This window comes from Nansenia antarctica (assembly GCF_963989245.1).
Source record: "Nansenia antarctica genome assembly, chromosome: 3".
Classification (NCBI taxonomy): Eukaryota; Metazoa; Chordata; class Actinopteri; order Argentiniformes; family Microstomatidae; genus Nansenia; species Nansenia antarctica.
Genome location: NC_137688.1, coordinates 5,878,313 through 5,900,555, shown reverse-complemented (window position 1 = coordinate 5,900,555; position 22,243 = coordinate 5,878,313). Strand labels below are relative to the sequence as shown.

The window sequence follows — 22,243 nt, the reverse complement described above, 5'->3', positions numbered from 1 at the left end:
CCTCTCTCTCTCTCACCCCCCCTTCTCTCTCTCTTTCTCTCTCCCCCTCTCTCTCTCTCTCTCTCTCACCCTCTCTCTCTCTCTCTCTCTCTCTCTCTCTCTCTCTCAGATCTGAAGCCCCTGAGCGAGGAGGTGTGTGAGGCCTCGTCGCTGAGGCTGCTGGGAGCCGAGAACGAGAATGCAGAGTTGAGGATACGTCTAGAGCACCTGCAGGCAGAGCAGGAGGCCAGGGGCCAGAGGGTGAGGGGTTAATCAGATCAATAATAATCAACCAATCAGATATCATCAGGGGGTTAGCATTATGGGGGTTTATATTGGGTAGAGACTAAAAGGCTAGGGGTCGTCTGGAAGGTACCGGAATATGTATATATAAGTGATGAAGTCGCTGGGATATGGTTTGGAAATGGTGCGTTGTCATTGGTTGATCCGACCGTCCGTTACGTTTCGCTGCAGGCTGATTTGCTGGAGGTGAGGGAGGAGCTGGCCTGTCTGGAGGCGGAGCATCAGGACACACACAGGGAGGTGAGCGACGACACGTTTCCCAGATAATAATAATAATAATAATAATAATAATAATAACTTTATTTGTATAGCGCTTTTCCTGCAAACGTTGCAACTCAAAGTGATTTAATCATTATATAATCTTAATTTAAGTATTTAGTCATTTAAAGGCAATATTAAAAAGATGGGTTTTTAGTCTTGACTTGAACATATTTGCTGAGGTTGCATCCCTAATGTAAACTGGCAGTGCATTCCACAATTTGGGTGCATAAAATGAGAATGCAGCCTCACCAAATCTCTTCTTTTGTACATGTGGTACACAGAGAAAACCAGCGTCAGAAGACCTGAGAGCTCTATTGGGCTGATATGCTAGCAAAAGGTCTTTCAGATATTCTGGTGCTGTGCCAGTGAGAGCTTTATAAACAAGCAGAAGGATCTTGAAATCTATTCTGAACTTAACAGGAAGCCAGTGTAGTGTGTGAGCGAGAGATGAGCGAGAAAGCGCATGCTTTTGTTTGGCGAGGTGCAGGCTGGTCAGTGAAACTTTGGTAAAAGAAAGAATGAAAGAAAGAAAGAAAGACACACTTCCGATTCCATTGTTTTAATCAATGTGGGGCGGCTGTGGCGCAGGAGGTAGAGCCGGCGTCTAATGTAAGTAAGTAAGTAAGTAAAGCTTTATTTATATAGCGCCTTTCGTACATGAAATGCAACTCAAAGCACTTTACAATAGAACATATACAACCAAAGATTACAAGAAGGGGGGGAGGGGGGGGAGTGGGGAAATGAGACACAACAGCAGGGGAGGGGTGGGGGAAGGGAGGGGAGGGAGGGGTTACATCACCCTCTGTAGAACATCTGCTATCTAATCGGCACAATTGCCACTGTGGGGAGGGGGGGGGGCGCGGCGAAGGCGGGGGGATGAGGTGGGGGGGGGGTGCATGTCCATGTATGTATGAGTCCTTGACGGAAGTCCGTGTTTGTGTGTGTGTGTATGCAACAGGTGTCCATGAGGGATGGGGGAGGGGGGGGGGGGGTGTAGAAGGCATCTTTGCATGTGAATCTATTGGGGGAGTTTTCTGCAGACGGCCTTGCGGGCCGAGCAGGGGGTCGCAATGATCGCAAGGTCGGCAGATCGGCGGTTCGTGTGCGAGGTGTCCTTGGGGCAAGACACTGACTGAACCCCAAATTGCTCCCAATGAGCAATGGTAGCTTGCCGCCATCGGTGTGTGAATGTGTGTGTGTGAACGGGTGAATGAGAGGCCGTCGTAAAGCAGCTTTGGAATAAGGCTCTAATATAAGTCAGTCCATTTATATTCAGCCAAGGCTACGGCAGCCAGCGGCCCTCTTCAGGGGTTTCATCAGTGTTTCATCATCATGATCGTCAGAAATGTTTACTGTTACAGCGTCACGACCCGAACATCTGCTGCTCCTCTCGACTCAGAGGCTGATAAACAGCCATTTACCCCGGAGCTATCGGGCTCCTGGGGAAATACACTGGGAGGGTGCAAGGGGCTGCCACCCCCCAGCTAACCCCACGCACACTGGGGAGACGAACAGATTGCAGTATGACGGCTACTGCACACGACTGGATTACTTGTGTACCGTTGGACTGAGTCACAGCGGTGTTGTATTGTGTTGTGTGTAATAATAATAATAATAATAATAATAATAATAATAGCTTAGGTTTATATAGCGCCTTTCTCAAACCCAAGGACGCTTAACAGATTTCATAGACAGACAGTCAGACAGACAGAACAGAAAAACGAAGCAAAGAAACAAGACACACAAGAGTGACAAAACTAGACTAGGGGACAAAGGCCTTAGAGAATAGGTCGGTAAAAAACTAAATGATGTCAATGTTGAGGAACCAAAGCCAGATCATTTTGACTCTTGTGTACTTGTATAGTAAGATGATTCTGATTCTGATTCTGATTCTGATTCTGACCAGTTTCAGAACGTCAAAAACGAAAACGCCACTTTGAAAAAACGTCTGGAGCTGCTGATGACAAAGCTTCAACAAAGAGAGGAGGGAGGAGGAGAGAAGAAGAAGAGAGAGACGGAGGAGAGAGGGGAGAGAGGAGTCCAAGGCTCCGAGTTCTCCAGAGGAGAGGGGGAGGGCACGGCCAAGAGGAGGGGGGAGGAGGAGGAGGGGGAGAGAAAGAGAGGAGAGGACGAGGAGATCATCAGGACCCGGAGAGAAGCCGGAGTCGGGCAGGAGGGGCTCCGTCTCTTAAAGAGAGAGGGAGAGGTGGAGGACGACGAGACGACACCCTCCAGGAAGAGGGGAGAGGCAGAGGGACAGAAAGAGAAAGAGCGAGCGAGAGAGAGAACGGACGTCGAGAGCGAAGAGGAGAAAGAAGAGCTTGCGAAGGCGGACGCGGAACGAGGCGAAATACGAGACCCGCCGGGCACGCCTAGCGAAGTCGAGGAAAACACCACGACCGAGGAGAGAGAGGAAGAAGAAGAAGAAGAAGAACAAGAAGAAGTAGTAGAAGAAGAGAGGGAGGAGACAGAAGAACCTCCCGAGAAGAGGCCTGTGTGTGCACTCCCAGGGCCTGATGTGGACCACCTGGCCTCTGAGCTCCACAAGGCCCTGGAGGAGGCTGACAGGCAGGCGGCCGTGGCCCAGGACCTGCGCTCCAAGCTGGGGGAGCAGAGCAGGAAAGCCTGGGAGGCTGAGCAGCGCCTGGTGCTGCTGGAGGCCGAGGGACAGAGACTGAGGAAGGCCACAGAGAGCCTGGGGGAGGCCAGGAGACAGATAGAGGTATGGATGGATGGAGGGAGGGAGGGAGGGAGGGAGGGAGAGAGTTATGGATGGATGGATGGATGGATGGAGGTATAGATGGATGGAGGGAGGGAGGGAGGGAGAGAGTTATGGATGGATGGATGGAGGTATGGATGGGTGGAGGGAGGGAGGGAGAGAGGTATGGCTGGATGGATGGAGGGAGGGGGGGGAGGGAGGGAGGGAGAGATGGATGTATGGATGGAGGTATGGATGGACGGAATGACAGATGGAAGGATGGATGGATGGATGGACGGAAGGAAGGATGGATGGATGGACAGAAGGATGGATGGATGGATGGATGGATGAGTTGATCAATGAACGCATCCAAGAATAAATCTATCAAGTCAATCTGCCTATTTTACTCTGTCAGTAACCTCAATCCCTCAATCAATGTCAGTCTTCCAGTCCATCCATCCATCCATCCCTCCCTCCATCCATCATCCCTTCTTCCCCCCCGGTGTGTGTTAGGTGCTGCAGGTGGAGAGCCTGCGCATGGAGGAGGAGCTGTGTCGCCTGCGCAGCCAAACGGAGTTGCATCGCATGCAGGCTGCAGTCATCGCCACGCTGGAGACAGAGCGCAGCGCGCTGGAGAGAGACAGAGACACGCTACGCTGCAGCCTGGACGGCCTGCGCAGCGCCCAGCGCAAGGTCATACACCACACACACACACACACACACACACTACACACACACGGACAGACCTGACACACGCACACACACACACACATGCAGACCAGACACGTACACACACACAGACAGACCAGACAGACCAGACACACACACACACACACACACACACGCAGACCTGACACACACACACACGCAGACCTGACACACACACACGCAGACCAGACACACGCACACACACACACGCAGACCTGACACACACACACACACACACACACACACACACATACACCACCACGTCACTAAACACCGCCAACATCCTGACCTCACCTCCTCCTCCTCCTCGTCTCCACAGGGCGACCAATTAGAGCTGACCGCCCAGACCCTGAAGGCGGAGCTGGAGCGCCAGGGGCGGACCCTGGAGTCCTCGCGGCGCCGGGAGGAGGAGCTCGAGGCGGAGCTGCGCGAGGGGGCCCTGGAGGCGGAGTCTCTGGGCCGGGGGCGGGACCAGGCGGCCCAGGAGGCGCAGCGGTGGGAGCAGGAGAAGGAGGCGTGCCGGGGGGAGCTGGAGGAGGAGAGGAAGGAGGGGAGGCAGAGGGAGAGGGAGGCGGCCAGGCTGAGGCTGCAACTGCAGAGCACCGCCTCCGCCCTGGAGCACAGCAACCACCGGGCCTGCAGCCTGGAGACGGAGCACAGGTCTGTACACACACACACACACACACACACACACACACACACACACACACACCCTGGAGCACGGAAACCACTGGGCCTGCACCCTGGAGACAGAGCACAGGTGTGTACACACACACACACACACACACACACACACACCCTGGAGCACGGAAACCACCGGGCCTGCACCCTGGAGACGGAGCACAGGTGTGTACACACACACACACACACACACACACACACACACACACACACACCCTGAAGCACAGAAACCACCGGGCCTGCACCCTGGAGACAGAGCACAGGTCTGTATAACACACACACACACACACACGCACACACACACACACACACACACACACACACACACACACACACACACACACCCTGGAGCACAGCAACCACAGGGCCACAGAGCACAGGTCTGTATACACACACACACACACACACACACACACACACACACACACACACACACCAACCACAGGCCTCCTGCACCCTGGAGACAGAACACAGGTCTGTATTGTTATAGAATTGATTAAGTATCTAAATATAAAATCAAAAGGCAGCCTGCTTCATTTCAAATTGCATAGTGTGACGCCTCCCACTCTGCCTGCATATTGGCTGTGGCTGGAGCCTTGGCAGAGTGGGTGGGTGGTGGTGCTGGAGCCTTGGCATGGTGGGTGATCAGGCTGAGTGGTTTCACCTGGCGTTGGGGAGCTGAGGAGGTGTATATAAGGTGGGTGGGTCCTCAGCTCACCCTCTCTCCCTTCTTTTTGCTTTGAATGAATGAATGGTCTTTATGGTCTTTATTGTCATTGCTACAGTACAGGTACCAAACAACGACATTTAGGAGGGGTGGCTCCCCTGGTGTTAGGAAAGAAAAAAAAAAAAACTTTTAAAAAAATCACAAGAAGGGAAGGAGCTGGTTTACATAAATAAAGGCTATGTACACTATCCACTATACTATACTGTACAGATAGACGACTAGGGTTGTCATATTGCACAATAGTGTTATTGCACATTTATTTAAAGTGTCGCAGTTTGCAGGCTTGAAATGTACATGTTTGTGCCTCAGCACTACACCTGATTTTTTCAGTCCAGCAGCTGCCATCAATCCGTCCAGACTGTCCAGGGCCCAGAACCTAGGTCTTTGCTGTGTTCAGGGCCTGGATGGCCCTGGGGTAGAAGCAGTTCTTCAGTCTGTTTGTCCTTGCGGCCAAGGTCCTGAACCGCCTTTTCGAGGGCAGCCTGGTAAAGTGTTCGTACCCAGGGTGGGTCGGGTCCCTGGAGATCTTGGAGGCCTTCCTGAGACAGCGTGTGTTGTACAGCTCTTCCAGAGAGGGGAGGGGGGCGCCGGTGATCTTCTGTGCTGTTCTCACGACTCTCTGTAGCGCATTTCTCTCCGCGGTTCTCTCTCTCCGCAGAACACTGGTTCTGTTAGGGTTGTTTGTAAGGTCTCTGGGTACCACGGTTTTGGGGCCTTTCAGTTTTACACTACAGTACATACATCCATACACCTCTTACACATACAACATACATTCTACAACCATTCACTCATGGCATACACTACTGACTCTTATCCATATTCATATACATATGTTAGTTAGTTTATTTTGGCTTATTTACTTAAATAAAACTTTAATTGTATCATTTAAACACAATTGTGGACTCCTTTTTTGTTACTACCTTCGGGTGTGTAACAAATTGGGGGCTCGTCCGTCTAATTGCATAGGAAAAGGTATTTAATATACTTTTGCAAAAGGAGAACAGTTTACGAGCACAAAACAGACCAGACGTCTGATAGTCAAACTCTCCTCAACAACGTCCTGGACAGAGGAGGCGTGACATTTTTATACACAGGTAACAGTCACGCCCTCAGGTGAGGTACCGGCCAATCACAGGCATTTCCTGTATGAGGAGGGGGCTGGCTGTGATGCAAATTGAGAAGAGGTTAGGGGGGAATCGACCGCCACTTTCTCCTAGAGACACAAAGGGGGAAAAGGAACACAAAGGCCCAGAACTGCTCCAGATTGCTCAGTCTGTCTAGATGCAGGTTTAATTAAGAGAAAAGAGATCCTTGTAATCAGGTGAAAGATCAATTAGGTCTTTGTAATCATTTAAACGTGTCTATTGTCTGGCCACAGCCAAATCTCAAGCAGAGGAACTGGTGTCATTGTATAGGATATAAAGGAAATCCGTTTCTATAGCCTGGGGTCGTTAGTGTGTTGATAGACTGTCTGAGTGGAATCACTGTCTATTGACTTTTGTGAATTCAGTCTGGTAAAATTAATATTCTTATCAATAAATAAAATGTCTTATCAGGCATAATTATTATTCCACCAAACTGTTGGTCCCCACTGTTATAGCAGCAAAGTGGGGACCAACTTCATACTATAGTTTTTTATGATCGCTAAGTCACATTGTCAAAACTCTTCATACAGTCAGCAAAGCAGAAGTCCATGTGGACCAAACTGTGACTAATTTTTACATTGCTGCTTTCACACACAATGCATTCAATGACCACATTCTCCAAAATCCATAACACGTCTTTCATTAAAACTCCCCCACTCTGCACAGTGTTTGAGTGTGCAGATGCTGTTATTTTGCACTCTATTGATACTCTTCAGTTCCAGCACCTCAGCAAAGTCTGATAACGGATGAGCGGTGGTATTTTCACGAAAGTGTTCTGTAGGCCAGTGTTATGAATGACTGTGTATGCTTTCTGAGTGAACATTGTTGCCAGTGTATGGTTGAACCAGCTTGAGACATGTTCAACAAGCACATGGGTGTGATGTTTGGGGGTCCCAATACTTTTGGCCATATAGTGTGTACATGTATATACATATACACACTATATATGTATACATGTATATACATATACACACACACACACATACATGCACACTCATCCATGTACTGTATAGTGTAGAGACGTGTGTGTCATAATCACACGTCTAAACTGTGTGTCTCTGTGTGTAGACGTGTGTGTCAGGAGCTGTCCCAGTCCGGGGATCTCTGTGTTCAACTACAAGACCTGGAGAAGGAGCTCGGTGCTCGACTACACCGCCTGGACAAGGACAGCCTGCAGCAGGAGGAGCAGAACACAGAGAACCAGGCCCAGATCAGCTCTCTGACACAGGTGTGTGTGTGTGTGTGTGTGTGTGTGTGTGTGTGTGTTTGTGTGTGTGTGTGTGTGTGTGTGGTGGTAGGGTGTGTGTGTGTGTACCCATGTGTAACTGTGTGTGTGTTTGGTTGTGTGTGTGTGTGTGGTAGGGTGTGTGTGTGTGTGTCCATGTGTAACTGTGTGTGTGTTTGTCTTTTTTAATTTATTTTTTATTGTATTTCATCTTTACCTTTTCTTTTGACTGTTTTCCCCTGCTTTTATATTCATTCTATGCTTGTATAGGTTTTTATATTGCATATTGTATATGTTTTTATATTCACTTTATGTTTTCATTCCTGTTGTAAAGCACTTTGAGCTGCATTTCTTGTATGAAAGGTGCTATATAAATTAAGCTTTACTGACTTACTTACTTACTTCCTCCTTCCCCCCTGTAGGAGCTGGCCAATGAGAAGGCGCGGTCCCAGGAACTGTCCAATCACGTCGCCCGGCTGAACCAGGAGCTGAAGCTCACGTCAGAAAGCCCTGCTCACACACACTCCGAGACACAAACACACTCTGAGACACACACACCCCCTGAGACACACACACCGCCTGAGACACACACACACCCTCACACACAGATGGCTTCTTACCCAGAAGCCTCGCTGGCTGAAGCGGGTCAGCTGACCCGGGGACAGGACCCGTCTGCCACCTCAGACACGGGAGTGGAGCAGACAGACAGGCCTCTGACTGAACGCCTGATAGACCTGGAGAGGAAGGTGTGTGTGTGTGTGTGTGTGTGTGCGTGCGTGTGTGCGCGTGCGTGTGTGTGTGTGTGTGTGTGTGTTACGGGATTCTCGATGTGTGTCATGAGGCTCTCATCACTTATTGTTATCTCTCTCCCTCCCTTTCTCCCTCCCTCCCTCCCTCTCTCCCTCCCCCTCCCTCCCTCCCTCTCCCTCTCTCCTTCTCCCTCCCTCCCTACCTCCCTCTCTCTCCTTCTCCCTCCCTCCCTCCCTCCCTCTCTCCCTCCCTCCCTCTCTCCCTCCCCCTCTCTCCCTCTCTCCTTCTCCCTCCCTCCCTACCTCCCTCTCTCTCCTTCTCCCTCCCTCCCTCCCTCTCTCCCTCCCCCTCTCTCCCTCCCTCTCCCTCTCTCCTTCTCCCTCCCTCCCTACCTCCCTCTCCTTCTCCCTCCCTCTCTCCCTCCCCCTCTCTCCCTCCCTCTCCCTCCCTCCCTCCCTCTCTCTCCTTCTCCCTCCCTCCCTCCCTCTCTCCCTCCCCCTCTCCCCCTCCCTCCCTTCCTTCCTCCCTCCCTCCCTCCCCCCTCTCTCTCCCTCCCCCTCTCCCTCCCTCCCTCCCTCCCCCTCTCCCTCCCTCTCAGAATGCAGCCTCGGGGGCAGAGCGGGAGGTCCTGGTATCCCAGCTGTCCCAGTCCCAGGTGGCCTGCTCTCACCTGAGGGAGCAGATAGACTCCCTCCACCGCCACTCCCTCAGCCTGCAGGACACCTGCACCACGCTGCACACCCTCAACACTCAGCTACAGGTGTTATAACACACTAACACACCCTCAACACACAACTACAGGTGTTATAACACACTAACACACCCTCAACACACAACTACAGGTGTTAATACACACTAACACACCCTCAACACACAACTACAGGTGTTAATACACTCTAACACACCCTCAACACACAACTACAGGTGTTAATACACTAACACACCCTCAACACTCAGCTACAGGTGTTAATACACACTAACACACCCTCAACACTCAGCTACAGGTGTTAATACACACTAACACACCCTCAACACACAACTACAGGTGTTAATACACACTAACACACCCTCAACACACAACTACAGGTGTTAATACACTCTAACACACCCTCAACACACAACTACAGGTGTTAATACACTAACACACCCTCAACACTCAGCTACAGGTGTTAATACACACTAACACACCCTCAACACTCAGCTACAGGTGTTAATACACACTAACACACACTCAACACTCAGCTACAGGTGTTAATACACTCTAACACACCCTCAACACACATATAACACTCTAACACAGCCTCAACACACAACTACAGGAGTTATAACACACTAATACACTTGGGATGTGCGTGTCTTTATAATCGTTTCCACAATAGATATCAGCCACAGTTGGGTCATTTTGGACCCACTTATGGAAGCTTGGAGTGTTAGGCCTAATACAACAACTACAATTTCTTAAAAAGTATAAAAATGTTTAAAAAATAATAATATATATATATATGGGATGATGTAGACCTAAAAATAATGAACAGCTGGAATATGAAAGAACAACTTTTCATTACAAAGATATTGTAATAGTAAGGGAAACATATGAAAATCTGCGAAGTAAATCGTTACCAAAAATGTTCTTCACCAATGTGTTTCTAAAGGTGTGTAATAACATGTACTAAAAGGTTGAAATTCAACTCCTGTGGGAAACCTCATAAAAAACTGCTCAAAGTTGGGGTACCGATAACCGATTTTCGAAAATTCGAAAATGCTTAAATTGGACTTGAGTAACTTTTGAGGGGTCAAACTAGGCATTTTTCATGATTCTGAGTTGATTGCAAGCATTTATTTGTCACCAAGACCACTTCCTGGTAGAGAAACTGCCACGCCCTTTTTTTTAGAGAGACACTCTGCTGGGCAGTAACTTACCTGTTATGGAGGCCTTCACTCTCACCTCCCATTGTGGAAGAGATGTACCAACCAGACTACCAGCTAGGTGTTCAGCTACTCACACAGCCCAGCAGAGAGTCACTATCATGGGCATGGTTAAAGACCCATAGGCCCTGTGCTGGAGGTCACATGAGTTGACCTTTAGGCCTTTGAGCTACTCACACACAGCCCAGCAGAGAGACACTCTGCTGGGCACTGATGCAGAGTCATAGGCCTCACTGCATGTGGAACGATAAAACCAGGCTTGTTCACATACACACACAGCCCAGCAGAGAGTCACTCTGCTGGGCAGTGACCTACCTGTAATGGAGGCCTAAAAAAAAAAGGGAGGTGAGAGTGAAGCTGAATAGCTTCACTCTCATGTACCAACATGAGATGTACCAAGGACTACCAGAGGTGTTCAGCTAGACACACAGCCCAGAGACAACACACCTTCCATGGGTGCTGTGACTAGGCCTGTGGCCCTATGCTGGAGGTCACATGAGCTCCAGGGCCTCAGGTCCTGCACTACCAGGCTGAGTAGGAGAGCCCTCACTGGGCCTAGCTGTCTACCAGTCACCCCTCTTCTGGTGCTCTGACCTCCAGGGCCTATGTCATACACTATCAGTCCGATTAGGAGTAACCTCACTGGGCCTAGCTGTCTACCAGTCACCCCTCTTCTGGAGCTCTGACCTCCAGGACCTATGTGATACACTGCCAGTCCGATTAGGAGAGCCCTCACTGGGCCTAGCTGTGTACCAGTCACCCCTCTTCTGGAGCTCTGACCTCCAGGTACTATGTGATACACTGCCAGTCCGATTAGGAGAGCCCTCACTGGGCCTAGCTGTCTACCAGTCACCCCTCTTCTGGAGGTCTGACCTCCAGGTACTATGTGATACACTGCCAGTCCGATTAGGAGTGACCTCACTGGGCCTAGCTGTCTACCAGTCACCCCTCTTCTGGAGCTCTGACATCCAGGCTCTATGTGATACACTGCCAGTCCGATTAGGAGAGCCCTCACTGGGCCTAGCTGTCTACCAGTCACCCCTCTTCTGGAGCTCTGACCTCCAGGCTATATGTGATACACTGCCAGTCCGATTAGGAGTGACCTCACTGGGCCTAGCTGTCTACCAGTCACCCCTCTTCTGGAGCTCTGACCTCCAGGCTATATGTGAGACACTGCCAGTCCGATTAGGAGTGACCTCACTGGGCCTAGATGTCTACCAGTCACCCCTCTTCTGGAGCTCTGACATCCAGGCTCTATGTGATACACTGCCAGTCCGATTAGGAGAGCCCTCACTGGGCCTAGCTGTCTACCAGTCACCCCTCTTCTGGAGCTCTGACCTCCAGGCTATATGTGATACACTGCCAGTCCGATTAGGAGTGACCTCACTGGGCCTAGATGTCTACCAGTCACCCCTCTTCTGGAGCTCTGACATCCAGGCTCTATGTGATACACTGCCAGTCCGATTAGGAGAGCCCTCACTGGGCCTAGCTGTCTACCAGTCACCCCTCTTCTGGAGCTCTGACCTCCAGGGGCTAACTGCTACTATGCCAGTCCGATTAGGAGTAACCTCACTGGGCCTAGATGTCTACCAGTCACCCCTCTTCTGGAGCTCTGACCTCCAGGGGCTAACTGCTACTCTGCCAGTCCGATTAGGAGTAACCTCACTGGGCCTAGATGTCTACCAGTCACCCCTCTTCTGGAGCTCTGACCTCCAGGGGCTAACTGCTACTCTGCCAGTCCGATTAGGAGTAACCTCACTGGGCCTAGATGTCTACCAGTCACCCCTCTTCTGGAGCTCTGACCTCCAGAGCCTATGTGATACACTGCCAGTCCGATTAGGAGTGACCTCACTGGGCCTAGCTGTCTACCATTCAACCCTCCTCTGGAGCTCTGACCTCCAGAGCCTATGTGATACACTGCCAGTCCGATTAGGAGTGACCTCACTGGGCCTAGCTGTCTACCATTCAACCCTCCTCTGGAGCTCTGACCTCCAGAGCCTATGTGATACACTGCCAGTCCGATTAGGAGTGACCTCACTGGGCCTAGCTGTCTACCATTCAACCCTCCTCTGGAGCTCTGACCTCCAGGGCCTATGACCTACCCTATAGTGCCCGGTCTAAGTGCCTCATCATCGGACTCCTTTCCTCCATAACACCCCCTGGTTCCTCCACACCCTACCACGTGCACCAGGCGGTCCCGGGCCCCCACACTTAAGCACCCCCCCACTGATAAGGACAGCCATCCGCGACTTCCAGAAGAATGCATCCCTGGTATCCTAAAAAACGTTTTTAGTTACTAGTAGTACTGGCAGGACCAGTACTACAACACATGTCCTACAACACTAGGCCCAGTCTCAGAGCCTCTTACTCAGCCACTCTACCTACCAGCCTCCCTGCCCTGGAGCTTAGACTCTAGTGTCCACAGACTAAGTCCCATTAAGTACCAGGCCTAGTAATACTTCCAGTACTTAAATTTCATGAAAAATGCCTAGTTTGACCCCTCAAAAGTTACTCAAGTCCAATTTAAGCATTTCCGAATTTTCGAAAATCGGTTATCGGTACCCCAACTTTGAGCAGTTTTTTATGAGGTTTCCCACAGGAGTTGAATTTCAACCTTTTAGGACATGTTATTACACACCTTTAGAAACACATTGGTGAAGAAATTTCTTGGTAACGATTTACTTCGCAGATTGGTCAAATATCTGGTAAAATGCCCTTACTATAAGAAAACATCACCGGGTCATTTTCAAGCACTTTGAGTTGCATTTCATGTACGAAAGGCGCTATATAAATAAAGCTTTACTTACTTACTTCTACCCACTCATGCATCTAATCAATCTAATACTGTAGCTTTGTAACAACCATTATTGGATTCCTTGACCCTGAAAATGTACGGTTAGCTGTTCAAATCAATGTTCCAGCTTATTTACAAGCCAAGATATTACAAAAGGTCAATTTTTGCACATTTCGCACATTTTGTCAATTCCAATATGGCCGCCACATTGACATCTGGGCAAATGGAAACAATAGATTTTCTGATTCCTTATACAATACCCTTTCCAAAAATGTTGGAAAGAGTTTGTAAAACAAGTTTTAAAAGCGCCAACTTCATCTTCCTACTCTCTCTCCCCCCCCCCCCCCACACCCACACCCACACCCACACACCCACACACCCACCCACACACACACACCCACCCACCCACCCACCCACACACACACCCACACACACACCAACACACACACACACACCCCCACACACACACCAACACACGCCCCCCCACACACACACACACACGCCCACACACACACACACACACACAAATACAACCCCCCCCCCCCCCCGCCCTCCCCAGGTGGAGCAGGCGTCCCTGAGCTCCCAGCATGCAGCGGCGGTGGCGCGGTGCGGGGACAGCGAGGCCCGGTGCGCCGCCCTGGAGGCGGAGTCTAAGGTGTGGGCGGGGCAGCGGGAGGGGGCGGCGGCCAGGGCAGAGGCGCGGGGGCGGGACCAGGAGCGCATGGCCGCGCTGCAGCGGAGGCAGGAGGCGGAGCTAGAGGACCTGCTGGAGAGACACACCCACCTGAAGACCTGCAGCCGCGCCCTGGAGGCCCAGCACAGAGAGCTGGAGGGCAGGTACACACACACACACACATACACACTCACACACACACACACACACACACACGCTCGCGCACGCACGCACGCACGCATGCACACACACACACCCACCCACGCGCAGTGTCAACATCCCTTCCGCTGTTGGTCAAGGACAGTTGTCAGCTGAATGTCATTAAAATGACGCTGGTGTGATGAAGATGGACTGGATAGGCATCCACTTGTGTCTGTGTTTTGATACGTGTGTGTGTGTGTGTGTATCAAAACACAGACTCAAGTGGATGCATATACAGTCCATCTTCATCACACCAGCGTCATTCTAGTGACATTCAGCTGACAACTGTCCTTGACCAACAGCGGAAGGGATGTTGACACTGTGTGTGTGTGTGTGTGTGTGTGCGTGTGTGTATGTGTGTGTGCGTGTGTATGCGTGTGTGTGTGTGCGCGTGGGTGGGTGTGTGTGTGTGCGTGCGTGCATGCGCACGTGTGTGTGTGTGTGTGTGTGTGTGTCATACCTCCTACATCCTCTAGGTATCAGGAGCTCCTGGATGGCAAGGTTCAGCTGGAGGGGAGGGAACGAGAGATGAAGACGGAGAGAGAGAAGATGGAGGCGGAGGTGCAGATGCATGCTGGGAGAGAGAGAGAGCTAGAGAGGCTGAAGGAGGACCACGAGAGGTGACCTATTTCCTGCCTGGTTGACTGTTTAACCTGCCTAACCCCTGTCTGCCTGGCTGACTGTTTAACCTGCCTAACCCCCCTGCCTGCCTGACTGTTTAACCTGCCTAACCTCCCTGCCTGGCTGACTGTTTAACCTGCCTAACCTCCCTGCCTGGCTGACTGTTTAACCTGCCTAACCCCCCTGCCTGTTTAACCTGCCTGGCTGACTGTTTAACCTGCCTAACCCCCCTGTCTGGCTGACTGTTTAACCTGCCTAACCCCCCTGGGTGACTGTTTAACCTGCCTAACCCCCCTGGGTGACTGTTTAACCTGCCTAACCCCCCTGGGTGACTGTTTAACCTGCCTAACCCCCCTGGGTGACTGTTTAACCTGCCTAACCCCCCTGCCTCCCTGACTGTTTAACCTGCCTAACCCCCCTGCCTGGCTGACTGTTTAACCTGCCTAACCCCCCTGTCTGGCTGACTGTTTAACCTGCCTAACCCCCCTGTCTGGCTGACTGTTTAACCTGCCTAACCCCGCTGTCTGGCTGACTGTTTAACCTGCCTAACCCCCCTGCCTGGCTGACTGTTTAACCTGCCTAACCTACCTGTCTGGCTGATTGTTTAACCTGCCTAACCCCCCTGGCTGACTGTTTAACCTGCCTAACCCCCCTGGCTGACTGTTTAACCTGCCTAACCCCCCTGGCTGACTGTTTAACCTGCCTAACCCCCCTGCCTGGCTGACTGTTTAACCTGCCTAACCTACCTGTCTGGCTGACTGTTTAACCTGCCTAACCCCCCTGCCTGGTTGACTGTTTAACCTGCCTAACCCCCCTGTCTGGCTGACTGTTTAACCTGCCTAACCCCCCTGTCTGGCTGTCTGTTTAACCTGCCTAACCCCCCTGTCTGGCTGACTGTTTAACCTGCCTAACCCCCCTGACTGGCTGATTGTTTAACCTGCCTAACGTCCCTGCCTGTTTACAGTTTTTTGCAGTCGCTAAGTCGCAGTGTTCAAAACTGAAGTCACAGTCACAACTCTTCATACAGTCTGCATTACTAACATGCATCTTGACCAAACATTTCATCCATGTCTCAAAAGAAGCTTGTTCAACCATACACTGGCAACAATGTTCACTCAGAAAGCATACATGCATAACACTCTGACCTACAAAACACTAACAACAGGGAGCATTACATAGTTTGAATGATTTTCACAAGAATCCATATTTAATTATAAGAATGGTTTGATTACTAAGTACATAATTGTTACAGTTGGCTGTATTAGGCAACAAGAATGAATCAGAAAAGCAGCAATTTGCTTCTATCCTTAAGTGTTTTTTCGTTTTCTTTTCTGTATCTTTGCAGAAAGTAAGTTACGGTATTTACTTTAAAGTGCACTACATTTACTTATAAATAAATAAAAAATACAAAATAAAGTGGAAAATGAAAAGTTCAAACCATAAAAATCCCCAGAAATTCCAGGGCTACAATACAATAGCACTCACACTCTCCACTCTCTGGTCTGCATCTGGTCACATCTAATGTCTGGCAATGCATCTATTCTATTTCATTTCATTGTATATATTCTGCTAATATTTTCTAGACATTTCAATATGATTACCGGTGCTGCAAAAATGCACCCCATCATTCTGTTTTGAATGTGTCCTTCACAGTTTTGAACACAGTGTGTTAACATTAGAAAAAATGTTTTGCAAATACATTGTGTTTTGCAGATGGGGGAGTTTTAATGAGAGAAGTGTTCATGGATTTTGGTGAATGTGTTCATTGAATGCATTGTGTGTGAAAGCAGCAATGTAAATTGCTGTGAATGAGTCACAGTTTGGTCCACATGGACTTCTGTTTCGCTGACTGTATGAAGAGTTTTGACAATGTGACTTCAATATTGAACACTGCGACTTAGCGATCATAAAAAACTGTAACCTTCCTAAGATCCCTGGGTGACTGTTTTACCTGCCTAACCCCCCTGCCTGGCTGACTGTTTAACCTGCCTAACCCCCCTGTTTGGGTGACTGTTTAACCTGCCTAACCCCCCTGTTTGGGTGACTGTTTAACCTGCCTGACCTGATGATGGTTGTGGTGATGTTGGTTGGTGTGATGATGATGGTGGTGGTGGTGGTTGTGATGATGATGGTGGTGGTTGTCATGGTGATGATGGTGATGGTGGTTGTACTGATGATGGTGGTTGTCATGGTGATGGTGATGGTGATGGCGGTTGTACTGATGATGGTGGTTGTCATGGTGATGGTGGTGATGGTGGTGGTGGTGGTGTGTTCCAGGCTGCAGGCCCTGCAGAGGGAGGGGGTCCAGGTGCAGGGTGATCTGCTGGTCCAGGGCAGCGAGGTGCGGGGGCAGCTGAGCGCCGTGCAGCTGGAGAGGACCAGGCTGGAGGGGGAGGTCAGCCTTCTGAGGGAGAACAACCAGAGTCTGGACCTCAACAACGTCCGCCTCACGGGCCAGTACCAGGTCAGGACACACACACACACACACACACACACACACACAAATAGCCCACTCTGCTATTCTGTTAGATATATATCCTTGAGCTCAGCCCTCATGTATCCCCTGTTTACTAATTATGTATTGTCTGTGTGTGTGTGTGCGTGTCTGTCTGTGTCTGTGTGTGTGTGCGTGTCTGTCTGTGTGTGTGTGTGTGTGTGCGTGTCTGTCTGTGTGTGTGTGTGTGTGCGCGTGTCTGTCTGTGTGTGTCTCTCTCGCGCGCGTGTGTGTGTGTGTGTGTGTATGTGCGTGCGTGCGCGCGTGTGCGTTCGTGTGTCTGTCTGTGTGTGCGTGCGTCTCTGTGTGTGTGTGTGCGTGCGTGCGTCTGTCTCTGTGTGTGTGTGTGTGCGTGTGTGTGTGTGTGTGTGTCTGTGCATGTGCGTCTGTGTGTGTGTGTGTGCTTGCGTGCGTGCGTGTCCATCTGTGTGTGTGTGTGTGTGTGTGTGTGTGTGTGTGTGTGTGTGTGTATAGCTGCTGACCCAGCTGAAAGGCGCCCTGGAGGAGGAGAACCGCCACCTGTCTGACCAGAACCAGCGCCTCTCCCAGGAGAACCGGACCCTGCAGGACCAGAGCCTGGAGGACCGGGACCAGCAGCACACCCTGCAGAGGGAGGCCCAGTGAGTCTCACACACACACACACACACACACGCACACACACACACACACACAGAGACGGACACACACACACACACGCACACGCACACACACACGCGCACACACACACACACACACACACACACACACACACACACACAGAGACGGACATGCGCGAACGTACACACGTACACACACACACACACACACACACACACACACACACACACACACACACACACAGACAGTGTTCAGCAAAAAGTCAAGGTAAAACGCAACTTTCAACAACCAAACATTTTACTCGCTTAAACAGACCGTGTGAGGGAGCTGTGAATGCAAGCTTTAGAATAGTGGAGGACATAGCAACATTGTTTATTCTATCTCTGTCTCTTTCACCCGCTCTGCCCCCTGGTTCACCCCTGAGTGACGTCAGCTCAAAGCTAAAGTTCGTCGTTGTTAGATTTCAGTGGTGCTTCTTTATAATATAATCTGTGCGTCAGTACAGGACCACACTGTTGTAGTGTGTCATGTTTAGAAGATGGCCTTGCACCTCACCTGTATTCAACTGCTCAATGTATCACCTTCATGACCTTTTTCAATGACAAAATCAAAAACATTCACCAGCAACTGACCTCCTCTAACTATACATCCCTTCACTCAACTCCATATGCTCCCCTCTCTTCTCCACTATCCAGCTTTGAACCTCCCACTGTCGCTGACGTTTGTAGTCTCATCCGTAAATCCAAATCATCCACCTTCCTACCCACCTAGTTAAAGCATGTCGACCTTCCCTCTCCCCTTTAATTACCGACATAATTCATTCCTCCCTTACCTCTGGTCTTGTCCCCTCATCTCTCAAAACAGGTGCAATAACCCCTATTCTGAAGAAACCTGGTGCGGACCCCAACAACTTGAATAATTACCGCCCAATCTCTAATTTACCATTTCCCTCCAAGATACTAGAAAAAACAGTCGCAGCCCAGGTCCACACCCATCGGAACAACAATAATCTTTTTGAACAATTTCAGTCCGGTTTCCGCTCCTCACATAGTACAGAGACAGCCGTGGTCAAAATCACAAATGATCTCCTGGTGGCAGCTGACTCTGGGCTCTTATCCAGACTCATCCTCCTTGATCTGACTGCAGCCTTTGACACCATCTCACATCAGATCCTCCTTGACAGATTAGCTTCCATTGGTATCACTGGCACATCCCTCACCTGGTTCAGATCTTACCTCTCCGGGCGTTCTCACGTTGTCCAACTCAAACAGATCACAGTCCCTTCCCTTCCCGTCCTCACTGGTGTTCCTCAGGGCTGTGTCTTAGGCCCCCTCTTATTTACCATCTACCTCCTACCTCTCTTATTTACCATCTACCTCCTACCTCTCTTATTTACCATCTACCTCCTACCTCTCTTATTTACCATCTACCTCCTACCTCTCTTATTTACCATCTACCTCCTACCTCTCTTATTTATCATCTACCTCCTACCTCTCTTATTTACCATCTACCTCCTACCTCTCTTATTTACCATCTACCTCCTACCTCTCTTATTTACCATCTACCTCCTACCTCTCTTATTTACCATCTACCTCCTACCTCTCTTATTTACCATCTACCTCCTACCTCTCTTATTTACCATCTACCTCCTACCTCTCTTATTTACCATCTACCTCCTACCTCTCTTATTTACCATCTACCTCCTACCTCTCGGCCACATATTCAGAAAATACGGTATCCAATTTCACTGTTATGCGGATGACACCCAGCTCTATCTCTCAACCAAACCCACTTCCACTCCCCCCCCCCCCCCCCACTTCCCTTTCCGACCGCTTACTGGAAATCAAATCCTGATTCTCATCCAATTTTCTCAAACTAAACAGTGATAAAACAGAGGTTCTTCTAGTTGGCTCCAAATCCACTCTGGACAAAACTGACAAATTCTCCCTTACCACTGACAACTCCACAGTCGCCCCCTCCTCCCAAGTTAAGAGTCTAAGGCGCCTATAATGAATGAATGAATGAATGGTCTTTATTGTCATTAATACAGTACAGGTACCATACAACGAAATTTAGGAGGGGGGGCTCCCCTGGTGCTTGAAAAAAAAGACTAAAAACAAGAGAGCCAAGGGTAAAACTAAAAAGAGAAAAGAGCTGGTTGACATAAATAAAGGCTATGTACACTATCTACTATACTATACTACTATACTATACAATAAAACACTGTGCTGTACTCTATGCTATGCTATAAATATCCTACCTTTTTCCTATATCTGAACCTTATGTACACATGGGTTGTCATATTGCACATAATATTTGTTGCACATTCATTAAAGTGTCGCAGTTAGCAGGTTTAGAATGTTCACAGTTGTATTACAATATTGCACTTATGTTTACAATCTAGTAGCTGCCATCAAATTGTCTAGATTGTCCAGGGCCTAGAACCAATAAATCAAATGCATTATTATTATTATTATTATTATTATTATTATTATTATTATTATTATTATTATTATTATTATTATTATTCAAACTCTCCCACTGTGAACGGCTTACATGATGTTGCTATGTCCTCCACTATTAATACAAATATTATTATTATAATATAATATTACAAAGCTTGCATTCACAGGATCACGTCACATGGCCTCACATGGTCTGTTTAAGCAGGTAAACATGTTTTGGAATCAGTAGAGGTTAATTCTTTCTTTCGCTACGTGCTCAAACACGCTGCTCCTGTCGGTACCTCCTACAACAGTGAGTGTGGGATTTAAATGTTGAGTGGAAGTATATACGTAGGCAGGGATCCATGCAGCGCTGCATAGCAACAGCCCATTGCACAGCGAGGCTACAGCGAAACACCCCTGTGTTTTGTGACTTATCGGGCTCCTAAGAGTGAGAAGGCTGTATCATGCGCCTACCATAACAATCCAGATCTGTGTTCTCTTTAATTATATTAATTAGAATAAGTAAGGCAAGCCACCATGGCAAGGCAGTAATAATTAAAACATTTTAAAGTTATTATTAACCATGGTTAACCAGTTGTAAGATTTAATGAAAGTCTGTCAAGACGTTTGCTGACCAATGGGGGGGGGGGGGGGGGTACTCCATGATCTCACCAGCTGTCCCCATCATCATGTCCTGGTTTTGGGACATCCAAGTGGTGGGTGTGGCTAGTGGTGGGTGTGGCTAGTGGTGGGTGTGGCTAGTGATGGGTGTGGCTAGTGATGGATGTGGCTAGTGATGGGTGTGGCTAGCTAGTGATGGGTGTGGCTAGTGATGGGTGTGGCTAGTGATGGGTGTGGCTAGTGGTGGGTGTGGCTAGTGATGGGTGTGGCTAGTGATGGGTGTGGCTAGTGATGGGTGTGGCTAGTGATGGATGTGGCTGGTGGTGGGGAGTCCACCCCCAAAATAGTAAACCCTCGACTCGAGTCTACTCCAATTTTGAAAGGGAGTAGAATTGACTCCAGCTGGAGTGACATCTAAGTCCACTGCTACATCATTAATGATGACCAAAACAGTAGATAATGTATTGTAGGGAACGCCACTCTTCTCCCAATGCATAGCTAGCCCAGTCAAATCGTTTTAAAGCACGTACTATAATGCACACACCTGACAATGCAGTTTTAGTAATTTTGGGACAGTTTACTATTTTGGATTTTGGAGTAAACTCCATCGCCTCCTAAAGCAGGAGTCTGAGTCAGGGTCGACTCCCAACATCCTGGAGTTGTACGCCACTAGATATGGCAGGGACAGCCACACAGTCACATTGTTCTGACTGTGATGTCACAGACATAGCCAGAGGCATCAGATACAGGGGCGGAGCTAATGGTTCATTGCAGGGGGGGCGGGGCCTTGTGGTGGGCCCTATGACTGTACCAGTGGCGATCGGTGACCTTTTGCACTGGTCATGCTACTGGTCATGCTGCCTCCATTTTGAATATTGGTCACACACACACACACACACACACGCCCAGGGCGGCCGCCCCCCCCCCCCCCCCCCCGCGCTGGCTCCGCTGTTGATCAGATATAATGAACACCCCCAGGCACAACGGACGAAGGTGTGAGGAGAATAATTGACTTGTCCATAGCAACAAATAGACAAGAACATTTAACAAGACAAGGCACGGCGCAGGGATGAAAACTTGTCACCTTTCTGCTAAATTAGCCGTTTGTATCTCAAAATAGGTCATCCATGTGAATCGTGTAGATCTGTAAATAAAGCTGCTTCAGGCAGCTAGGTACAATTGAATGAATGAATGGTCTTTATTGTCATTGATATAGTACAGGTACCATACAACGACATTTGGGAGGGGGGGCTCCCCTGGTGCTAGGAAAAAACTAAAAACAAGAAGGGAAAAGAGCTGGTTTACATAAATAAAGGCTATGTACACTATCCACTATACTATACTATACAAATAAAACACTGTGCTGTACTCTATGCTATGCTATACCTATTC

At 49.4% G+C, this 22,243-nt stretch overlaps 1 protein-coding gene across 1 annotated transcript in view; it reads left to right on the top strand.

Annotated features, from left to right (window-relative positions):
• The window catches only part of ccdc88b (coiled-coil domain containing 88B), a gene marked incomplete at both ends in the record, with an annotated part of 46,846 nt that overhangs the window by 21,787 nt on the left and 2,816 nt on the right, over positions 1-22,243 (top strand). Inside the window, 14 exon segments of the mRNA XM_080526308.1 lie at positions 110-240; positions 454-522; positions 2,450-2,632; positions 3,032-3,265; positions 3,755-3,934; positions 4,269-4,609; positions 7,571-7,730; positions 8,150-8,234; positions 8,352-8,473; positions 9,076-9,237; positions 13,757-14,034; positions 14,548-14,691; positions 16,970-17,156; positions 17,661-17,806. Coding sequence (XP_080382434.1) covers positions 110-240; positions 454-522; positions 2,450-2,632; positions 3,032-3,265; positions 3,755-3,934; positions 4,269-4,609; positions 7,571-7,730; positions 8,150-8,234; positions 8,352-8,473; positions 9,076-9,237; positions 13,757-14,034; positions 14,548-14,691; positions 16,970-17,156; positions 17,661-17,806 — 2,422 coding nt within the window.